Below are 11,628 nucleotides of genomic sequence, written 5' to 3' on the forward strand. Positions count from 1 at the left end.
CATGGAACATTCTCCATGATTGATCATATCCTGGGTCACAAATCAAGCCTTGGTAAATTTATGAAAATTTATGAAATCGTATCAAGTACCTTTTCCTACTACACCACTATGAAACTAGATATCAATTACAGGAACAAATCTTTAAAAAAAACAAACACATGGAGGCTAAACAATACATTACTAAATAACCAAGGGATAACTGAAGAAATCAAGGAGGAAATAAAAAAATACTTAGAAACTAATTACAATGAAAACATGACAACCCAAAACCTATGGGATGCAGCAAAAGCAGTTCTAAGAGGGAAGATTATAGCAATAGAATCCTACCTCAGGAAACCAGAAACATCTTAAATACACAACCTAACCTTATACCTAAAGCAATTAGAGAAAGATCAAAAAAACCCCCAAAGTTGGCAGTAGGAAAGAAATCATGAAGATCAGATCAGAAATAAATGTAAACAAAATGAAGGAAACAATAGTGAAGATCTATGAAATAAAAGGTGGTTCATTGAGAAGATAAATAAAATTGAAAAACCATTAGCCAGGCTCATCAAGAAAAAAAGGGAGGGGCTTCCCTGGTGGCGCAGTGGTTGAGAATCTGCCTGCCAATGCAGGGAACACAGGTTCAAACCCTGGTCTGGGAAGATCCCACATGCCACAGAGCAACTAAGCCCGTGCACCACAACTACTGAGCCTGCGCGTCTGGAGCCTGTGCTCTGCAACAAGAGAGGCCGCGACAGTGAGAGGCCTGCGCACCGCGATGAAGAGTGGCCCCCGCTTGCCACAACTAGAGAAAGCCCTCACACAGAAACGAAGACCCAACACAGCCAAATAAATAAATTAATTAAATTTAAAAAAAAAAGAAAAAAGAAAAAAAGGGAGAAGGCTCATATCAATAGAATTCAAAATGAAAAATGAGAAGTAACACCTGATACTGAGGAAACACAAAGGATCTTTAGATATTACTACAAGCAACTATATACCAATAAATTGGACAACCTGGAAGAAATGGACAAATTCTTAGAAAAGCACAACCTTCCAAGACTGAATCAGGAAGAAATATAAAATATAAACAGAGCAATTGAAGCACTGAAATTGAGACTGTTTTTCAAAATCTTCCAACAAACAAAAGCCCAGGACCAGATGGCTTCACAGGTGAATTCTATCAAACATTTAGAGAAGAGCTACCAACCATCCTTCTCAAACTCTTCTAAAATATAGCAGACGGAAGAACACTCCCAAACTAATTCTACGAGGTCATATCACCCTGATTCCCAAATTAGACAAAGATGTCACAAAGAAAGAACACTACAGGCCAATATCACTGATGAACATAGATGCAAAAATCCTCAACAGAATACCAGCAAACAGAATCCAAAACAGATGAAAAGGATCATGCACCATGATCAACTGGGGTTTATCCCAGTAATGCAAGGGTTCTTCAATATAAGCAAATCAATCAATGTGATAAACCGCATTAACAAACTGAAGGAGAAAAATCCATATGATCATCTCAATAGATGCAGAAAAAGTTTTTGACAAAATTCAACACCCATTTATGATAAGAACCCTTCAGAAAGTAGGTATAGAAGGAGCTTACTTCAACATAATAAAGGCTATATATGACAAACCCACAGCCAACATCATTCTCAATGGTGAAAAACTGAAACCATTTCCTCTAAGATCAGGAACATGACAAGGTTTTCTATTCTCACCACTATTATTCAACATAGTTCTGGAAGTTTTAGCCACAGCAATCAGAGATGAAAAGGAAATAAAAGGAATCCAAATCAGAAGAGAAGTAAAGCTGTCACTGCTGATGACACGATACTGCACATAGAGAATCCTAAAGATGTTACCAGGAAACTACTAGAGCTAATCAGCAAATTTGGTCAAGTAATTAATGCACAGAAATCTCTTCCATTCCTATACACTAATGATGAAATATCTGAAAGAGAAATTAAGGAAACACTCCCATTTACCACTGCAACAAAAAGAATAAAATACCTAGGACTAAACCTAGTTAGGGAGACAAAAGACCTGTACTCCAAAAACTGTAAGACACTGATGAAAGAAATTGAAGACATAAAAACATGGAAAGATATACCAGATTCTTGGGTTGGAAAAATCAATATTGTTAAAATGACCATACTATCCAAGGCAATCTGAAGATTCATTGCATTCCCTATGAAAGTACCAGTGGCATTTTCCATAGAACCTGAACCAAAAATCATAAAATTTTTATGGAAACACAAAAGACCCATAATAGCCAAATCAATCTCCAGAAGAAAGAACAGAGGTGGAGGAATCATGCTCCCTGACTTCATACTATACTACAAAGCTACACTAATCCAAATCATACGGTACTAGAACAAAACAGACATGTAGATCAATGCAACAGGATAGAAAGCCCAGAAATAAACCTACACACTCACAGTCAATTAATCAATGACAAAGGAGGCAGGAATACACAGTGGAGAAAAGACAGTCTCTTCAATAAGTAGTGCTAGGAAATCTGGACAGCTACATGTAAAAGAATGAAATTACAACATTCTCTAACACCATATACAAAAACAAACTCAAAATGGATTAAAGACCTAAATGTAAGATTGGATACTATAAAACTCCTAGAGGAAAACAAAAGCAGAATACTCTTTGACATAAATCACAGCAATATTTTTTTGGATCTGTCTCCTAAAGTAAAGGAAATAAAAGCAAAAATAAACAAATGGGACCTAATCACGTTTAAAAGCTTTTGAAGAGCCAAGGAAACCACTGACAAAATGAAAAGACAGCTTAGTGAATGGGAGAAAATATTTGAAAATGGTATGACCTATGAGGGATTAACAACCAACATATATAAACAGCTCATACAGTTGAACATCATAAAAAAAAACCAACTAAAAAATGGGCAGAAGAACTAAATAGACATTTATCCAAAGAGGAAATGCAGATGGCCAACAGGCACATGAAAACATGCTCAACATCACTAATCATCAGGGAAATGCAAATCAAAACCACAAGATAACACTTCACACCTATCAGAATGGCTATCATTGAAAAGAGCACAAATAAAAAATGTTGGTGAGCATGTGGAAAAAGTGACCATTTTATACTCTTGTTGGGAATGTAAATTGGTGTAGCTACTGCGGAAAACAGTATGGAGGTTTCTCAAAAAACTAAAAATAGTACTACCATATGACCCAACAATTCCACTCTTGGGTATATATCCAACAACAACAAAAAACAGTCATTTGAAAAGATACATGCAACCCCAATGTTCCTAGCAGCATTATAATTACCAAGATAACACACACACACACACACACACACACACACACACACACAAAATGGAATACGACTCAGCCATAAAAAAGAATGAAATTTTGTCATCTACAGCAACATGGATGGACTTGGAGGGCATTATGCTAAGTGAAATAAGTCAGACAGAGAAAGACAAATACTGTATGATATCACTTATATGTGGAATCTAAAAAATACAACAAAGTAGTGAATATAACAAAAAAGGAGCAGACTCACAGATATAGAGAACAAATTAGTGGTCACCAGTGGGGAGAAGGGGGAGGGGCAGTATAGGGGTGGAGGAGTGGGAGGTACGAACCATTGGGTATAACACAGGCTCAAAGATGTGTTGTACAACGTGGGGAATATAGCCAATATTTTGTAATAACTGTAAATGGAAAGTAATCTTTATAATTGTATGAAAAATTTTTTAAAAAGTTAAAAAAAATCCATGTACCCATGTCTTGGTTTCCAAATACTGTCTCCCACTAAATGGTACCAGAGATCCATAGAGAAATGGTCAATGAGTCAGGAAACACCAGACAAACATGAAAGTAAAAAAGTAAGGAAATATTGAACTCAAAGTATATATCAAAGAATGATGGGAATATGTCAAATAATCAGAGAATCCAGGTTGAATGGGCTGCCACTGGGACAATTTGAGCATTAAAATAAATTATGATAGCAATAGCGTATTCATGAAATAAAGTAAAAAAAATCTGTGTGCCAAACTAAGATAAATAAATAAATAGATGGAGGGGGAAAAAGCTCTTCCTTGAAGTAGAATACAAACTAATGTAGTAAAAATGATGATGTTTGAAAATGACCATTTTGCAGCCTTCATAGTAATAACTGATGTGGTAAAGAATTATCAATAGATATTAAGGCCAGTGGATTTTAGTTTGATGAGGAATAGGATATCTACACAGTTTCAAAGTACCCCCAGCAAAATTATTACCTACAAAGAGGAAAACGGAACTTTATAGTGGATTAATCTAGCAAACATCATCTGAACAAAGTAATCAAGGTTAACATTTCTTCTAAGGGGTCAAATCAATATTATACGCCACTGATATGCTGCCCTAAGAACAATTTATTACTTCTCTGACATTCCTGCCAAAATGCATAATCTATACATAATAATGAGGAACTGGCATGCAAATTTAAACTTAAGAACAATCTACAAAATAATTGTTCTGTAGTCTTCTAAATTGTCAATGTCATGAGAGATAAAGAAAGGTTGAACTGTTCCAGGTTAATAATAAAAAAAAAAAACTGAAGAGACATGAGAACTAAATGCAATGCATCATCTTGGATTGAAATTTTGATCAGGAAAAGAAAATAGCTATAAAAGACATTATTGGGATAAATAGGTGAAATTGGAATATGGCCTAGATAATAATATTGGAACCCCAATTTCATATACTACAAAACTATAGTAATCAAAAGAGTATGGTGCTGACATAAAAACAGACATGCAGACCTTGGAACAGAATCGGGAGCCCAGAATAAAATGCTGCATATACAGTCCACTAATATTTGACAAGGGATCTGAGAGTACTTAATGGAGAAAAGATAGTCTATTTCATAAATAATGCTGAGGAAACTGAATATTCACACAAAAAAGAATAAAACTGGAGCCCAATCTTATACCACTCGCAAAAATTAATTCAAGATAGATTAAAGACTTAAAGGTAAGGATCTGAAACCATGAAATTCCTAGAAGAAAACAGGGAAAAAGCTTCTTGATATTTGTCTTTGCAATGATTTTATGGATATGACACCTGAAGCATAAGCAACAAAAGCAAAAAATAAATGAATGGGACTATACCAAACTAAAAAGCTTCTGCACAGAAAAAGAAATGATTGACAAAATGAAAAAGCAAACTATGGAATGGGAGAAAATATTTTTAAAACATATATCTGATAAGAAATTAATATCCAGAATATATAAGGAACAGAAAAACAAGTAATCTAATTCAAAAAGGTGCAAAAGACCTAAATAGACATTTTTCCAAAGAAGACATATCTGGCTAACAGGCACATGAAAAGGTACTCAACATCACTAATCATCAGGGAAATACAAATCAAAAACACAATGAGATATCTCACACTTTTTAGAATGGCTATTAACAAAAGCAGGAGATAACAAATGCTGGTGATGATACAGAGAAAAGTGAACCCTTGCACATCCCTTGATGGGAACGTGAACTGAAATATCTACTATGGAAAGCAGTATGTTGGTTCCTCAAAGAATTAAAAATAGAACTACCATATGATCCAGCAATTCCACTCCTTGGTATATCTGAAGGAAATGAAATCATGATCTCGAGATATCTGCAACCCCTATGTTTACTGCATCATTATTTACAATAGCCAAGATGTGGAAACAAACTAAGTGTCCACTGACAGATGAATGGACAAAGAAAAAAAAATACACAATGGAACATTATTCAGCTATAAAAAAAAGGAAATCTTGTCATTTCTGACATAGTGGATAAACCTTGAGGGCATCAGGCAAAGTGAAATAAGTCAGACAGAAAAAGATAAATACTGTATGCTCTCACTTATGCATGGAATCTAAAAAAACTGAACTCATAGAAACAGAGAGTATATTGGTGGTTTCCAGGGGTGGTAGGGTAGGGGAAATGGGTGAAGGTGGTCAAAGGGTATAAACTTTCAGTGGTAACATGAATAAGTTCTAGGGATCTAATATAAAGCATGATGTATATTATACTGTAATTAATACTATAGTTATAGTATATATAGTTATATAACTATAGTTAATAGAGTTAATACTATAGTATAATGACTACAGTTAACAATTCTGTATTGTATACTTAAAAGTTGCTAGGAGAGTAGATCTTAAAAGTTCTCACCACACACACACACAAAAATAGTAACTATATGAGGTGATTGATGTGTTAACTAATCTTATCCTGTGTAATCATTTTGTAATATATACATGTAGCAAATCATCACACTGTACACTTTAAACTTACAATGTTATATGTCAAATATAACAGTATGGAGGTTCCTTAAAAAACTAAAAATAGAACTACCATATGAGCCAGCAATCCCACTACTGGGCATATACCCTGAGAAAACCATAATTCAAAAGGACACATGTACCACAATGTTCATTGCAGCGCTATTTAGAATAGCCATGATATGGAAACAAATGTCCAATGACAGATGAATGGATAAAGAAGATGTGGTACATATATACAATGGAATATTACTCAGCCATAAAAAGGAATGAAATTGGGTCATTTGTGGAGATGTGGATGGACCTAGAGTCTGTCATATAGAGTGAAGTAAGCCAGAAAGAAAAAAAGAAATATCGTATATTAGCACATATATGTGGAACTTAGAAAAATGGTACAGATTAATCTATTAGCAGGGCAGGAATAGAGATGTAGACATAGAGAAAGGACATGTGGATATGGTGGGGGAAGGGGAGGGTGGAACAAAGTGGGAGATTAGGTTTGACATAAATACACTACCATGTGTAAAATAGCCAGTGGGAACCTGCTGTATAGCACAGGGAACTCAGCTCAGTGCTCTGTGACAACCTAGATGGGGCGAGGGGTGGGAGGGAGGTTTAAGAGGGAGGGGATATTGGTATACATATAGCTGATTCTGATTCACTTCATTGTACAGCAGAAGCTAACACAACACTCTAAAGCAATTATACTCCAATAAAAAAAAATAAAGCTGGAAAAAATGAACTATAATAGAGCTTACATTGTCCATTTGAAATACATGTTCTCCCAAACTCATCCCTTTTTCAGTGAGTATGAGTGGATAATCTTGACAATAAAGGTTTATGGAACAAAAAATTGGAACAATGTCCAATTTCTATTTTGACACATGTACTGAGGCTATGTAAGAGAAAGGCATTATTCTGAGGAAATATACACTGAAGTATTTACAGGTAAAGGAGCATGATGTCTGCAAGTTACTCTCAAATAGTTCAAAGAGAGAGAAGGAGGGAGGGGGGAGGCTTAAGACAGGGAAGGGAAAGGGGAAGGGAGAGTGAGAGGGAGAAACAGAAATAGAGAATTATAAAGCAAACATGGTAAAATGGTAATTGGTGAACCTGGGTAAAGGGTGTATGGGAGTTTTTTGTAATATTCTCAGAACTTTTCTTTAAGTGTAGAATTAGATCAAAATAAAAGGTTTAAAATCACAAGTGTAAATATCATCAATAACTCCATCACTGAATAGCGTAATCAGTTTCCCTATGTATTTAATGAAAGAAAAAGTTTTATATTGCTGAAATCTATTGGGATGAGGAGCCAGTGTATAATTTTGTTTTTGTTACCAGAAGAATAATAAAGATGAAGTTTAACTGTAACTGGATTAATAATTTCACAATATGATTTCTAAAAAAGAGATCATATGTATGTAAATTGAAACAAAACCAAATAACTCATGAGTCAAAAAAGAAATCATAAGAGCAATTAGATACTAATAATTGAATAATAATAAAAATACTACACATAAAAACCTGTGAAATTCTTCTAAAGTGGTATGTAGTGGAAAACTTCGTTATAAATTCTTATTTTAGGAAAGAAGATTTAAAATTACTGAGCTAATGGTCCAAATAAATAAATTAGAAAAAGAGCAAACAAAAAGAAAGTAAAGAGAAAAATAAAGATAAAAGGAAAAATTATAAAAATAGGGGACAAAATATTCAATGGTGAGGCCTGATGAAACCAAAAGCAGGAAATACATTAGAAAACTGAATATTATAATTTATCACACAGTCAGTGTCATATTAATGGAGGAAAATACCCCACATGCTCATGGCAGTAGATACAAAGTATTTGGAGAAAAAACTCCATACTCATTCAGAATAAAAGCTCTCAGCAAACTAAGAATACAAAGGAATTTCTTTAACCCGAAAAAGAAAATCTACTAAAAATGGTGAAATACGTATAGTTTCCTTGTAAATTCAGGAGCAAGACAAGGAAATCCTCTGTCACTGCCACTATTTCTCATTGTACCGAAGATCCTAGCTAGCCCGGTAAGACAAATTAAAAAATAAATATTGGAAAGGAACAAACTGCCATTATTCACAATATAATAAATTAACAGATAATCCAGAGAACCTACAAATTATTAGAACAGATATAAATCAGAAAGGTTACAGTGTATAAAATCAGTATGTAAAAATATCAATCGTGTTCTCATTTACGGGCAATAATCTGAAAATGTGGTTTAAAATATACATTTCACAGTAACAGCAGGAACTATAAGGTAATTAGGAATGAATATAGCAAAACAGCTTATAGATAACATTATTATTATATGGTATATATGCTTTCATATAATGTAGAAAATGGTTTCAATTTATCATTTGGTGCTAGCTTTTTGTTTGGCTAGTTATATTTAATGTGTCATAATCAACTCTTATTCCTGCTCCTTCCTTAAAAAGTTTTTGGTAAAGAGATTACCTTAAAAATCACAACTTCCTGAAGCAGGACATCAGAAAAGCAGGGTAGCGTTGTCAATAATCTTCATTGTCTTCACTGAATAATTATTTTATGGATGCACCAAGGAAATGGAGTCATACTGCAATCCCTCAAAGACTGAAAAATAATAAAATAACATTAAATCATTTCTTCTGTTACTGTTCATCTCTTTCCCCTGGGCTCCTCAAGTCCTTATGCTTTACCATACCCCCATTGCAGTTATATATTCATGAAAAACAGTTATATAGACAGTAGTAGAAGGGATCTATTGCATAGTAATTATGAGCAGAGACTTTAGGAAGCTTTGTAGAACAGTGTCTGGCACATAAAGATGTTCAGTAAATATTTGCTATTATTATAATTTTCAATGATTTGAGTCACTGGAGGAAATTATGTAGCTCTTGCACTTTTTGCCCTGTACAACCTTCTTTGTTTTCTGTTTGAGCATTGCTATCCCTATGGTGCCTCCCAGCCCCAACTCTACCCCTTTGAACAAAGAGGTAAAGTTGAGGGAAATCAGGCAGTAAGGAATGACTGGGTGATGCCTCCAAGCACAATAGAGCTCATTCTTTTTCTATGCACTACCACCAAGCCCCAAGTCCAGAACTCCCTTTGTTGCCACTGTTATCCCATCATTCATTGACCTATTTATTCAAATATCTGTTTCACTCCTATGTGCTTTGGTTATCCATCCCCTACAGCTTTCAGCATAATGCCTAGTCCATTGCAAGGGCTTCTTAAAGGTTTGTTGCATGAATGAAGAAAGGATGCCCTGTCTCCTTTGGATTACAAGAATCTGTGAGGTTTCGGTCAGCGTTTGTTTTTTGTATTCTATAAGCTCATCTAAATAGAAGATCATTTTTCTGATAGTAAAAACTGGACTGCTAAAATACAATACTTCCTTGAAAATCTTCAGTGGCTTCCACTGCTTATGAATTAAACTGCATACTCCTTAGTATAACATTTAAAGCCCTGCAGCACTCTATCTCACCTAGTTCTTCTCATACATTCAGAGTTATAGCCAAGTTTTCCTAGAACAAGCCTGCCTTGGGAAAGGTAAGCCAGAAAAACATTCTCTCCCCCTCCACATGGCAGATGTCACTCACCCTTTAAGGTCCACCCAGAGTTACCCCTTTCTCTTTGATGGCTCAGGATTACTACCAGGCAGAATGATTTGGTCCATCTCGTCTCCCCCGCCCCCGTGCTTCCTAAATACCTTGAACAAGCAAACATTATGGCACTTGGGTTTGAGTTACCATATTGTAACTTTTTGTTTTTTACTAATTGAATTCTCCTGCCATACACAGAGAAGCACACACCTCTGAAGGCTCACCTTACAATACTGCTACCACAGTGCTAGCCATAGGAATTAGGCCTTCAATATAATGTTGTTATTATTGATCTTGAACCAATCATTTTTTGAATGGAAAAGTTTCAAATATACACAAAAGTAGCAAGAACAGTTTAATGAATCCCCATGTATACGTCACTCAGCTTTAACAATTATTAACTCATGAACATTTTGTTTGTACCCCTCACCTTGGCCCTACTGAATTACTTTCAAGCATATCAAAAGATTAAGTCTACTTCTTAAAAATATAACCACGATTGTCATAGCTAATATATTAAAATAATTACTTAATGTTATTAAATATCCATAAATTCACCCCCACATATTTTGTGAAAGAGCTATTTAATGCCTGCATGTTCTTTCTTCAACTTTGAAATCCTGGAGAGAATAGGGAAAGGGAGAAGGAGATCTGGGAAAATATATAATTAAGTTTCAGAGAGCCTGGATATCCCAAATGAGAAAGAATCTGACCTGGTTTGGGGTGAGAGAAGTATATTGTACTATTTCTCCGGAGAAGGTGGGTGCGACTTCAGGCCCGGTGATGCTGGAGGAGGTGTGGAAGGGAGAGGGGTACTACCTCCGTTGGGGGTTCCTTCTGGATAATCCCAACGTGGAGCTAGGAGGCAGCGCTTTTTTGGAGGCTTGATTTCCCGCGTGTTTCCAGGCTGGAGCGTGGATCTCCCGGAGGTACAAGGTTGGTCCCCCATAAGGATTATAGGACCCGGGTGTCAGCTCTCTCCGGTGGGCCCTGGCGAAGCCAAGAGACCGGAGATGGCGGCGGGTCCCCTCCAGGCACAGAGCTTCCTCCGGGTTTCGCTTTTTCCGTATTTCCTGTATCCTGAGACGTATATCCCCTCTCCGCCTCGCTCCCTACCCCACCACATTTTAACGTTTCTACAAGGATGGGTCTTTAAAAAAACGATGCTCATATTTAATATAATGTTTTCCCCATCCCGCCCCCCAGTGTAACTAAATCTGTGAAGTCTTATACTGTCTATGAAATTCTAAGTTACAAGAAATTTAGGTTTACTCATAAGTGGTAAACTCTGCGTAGATTGTTGAAAGGCGCTTGGTGTGGGGGCGGGGCGGCGGGGGGGAGGAGAACAAAGAGGTGATTGAAGAGCTAAGAGCTTTACGATCTAGTTGCAGAAGCACAACACAGAGCCATGAAACAATCTACGACCATTTAGAAAGCAATATACAAACGTCTTAGTTGACTAAAGTGCAGAATAGCACACCAGCCACCAGCACTGACCGTGGAAATTGAATGTAGAAAACAAATTCATCGTATGTCATAGAATCTAAGATTACTTTCTTCTTCATATTTTAACAAATTAGAAATCTCTGAAGGCTTACCTTTTAAAAAATATTTCAACATCTAGGAAATCTCTGACAATTGATGGTATATCATACTTTCGTTGTCAATTTTTTATCTTTTCTAGAGTTAAGGAAAATAATGATTCATCCTCCTATGGCTGGTGTATTATATTCTGG

At 35.7% G+C, this 11,628-nt stretch overlaps 1 protein-coding gene across 1 annotated transcript in view; it reads right to left on the reverse strand.

The window, feature by feature from the left end:
- NBDY (negative regulator of P-body association) overlaps positions 1-10,918 on the reverse strand; it is a 35,219-nt gene extending 24,301 nt beyond the window's left edge. Inside the window, exons 1-2 of the mRNA XM_060138280.1 lie at positions 10,606-10,918; positions 8,766-8,900 (exon numbers count right to left, since the gene is read on the reverse strand). Coding sequence (XP_059994263.1) covers positions 10,635-10,841 — 207 coding nt within the window. The 5' untranslated portion in view covers positions 10,842-10,918 and the 3' untranslated portion in view covers positions 8,766-8,900; positions 10,606-10,634. The remainder of the gene's footprint in view (positions 1-8,765; positions 8,901-10,605) is intronic.
- Positions 10,919-11,628: the final 710 nt, after the last annotated feature.

The sequence above is a fragment of the Lagenorhynchus albirostris genome, chromosome X (genome assembly GCF_949774975.1).
Source record: "Lagenorhynchus albirostris chromosome X, mLagAlb1.1, whole genome shotgun sequence".
Taxonomy (NCBI): domain Eukaryota; kingdom Metazoa; phylum Chordata; class Mammalia; order Artiodactyla; family Delphinidae; genus Lagenorhynchus; species Lagenorhynchus albirostris.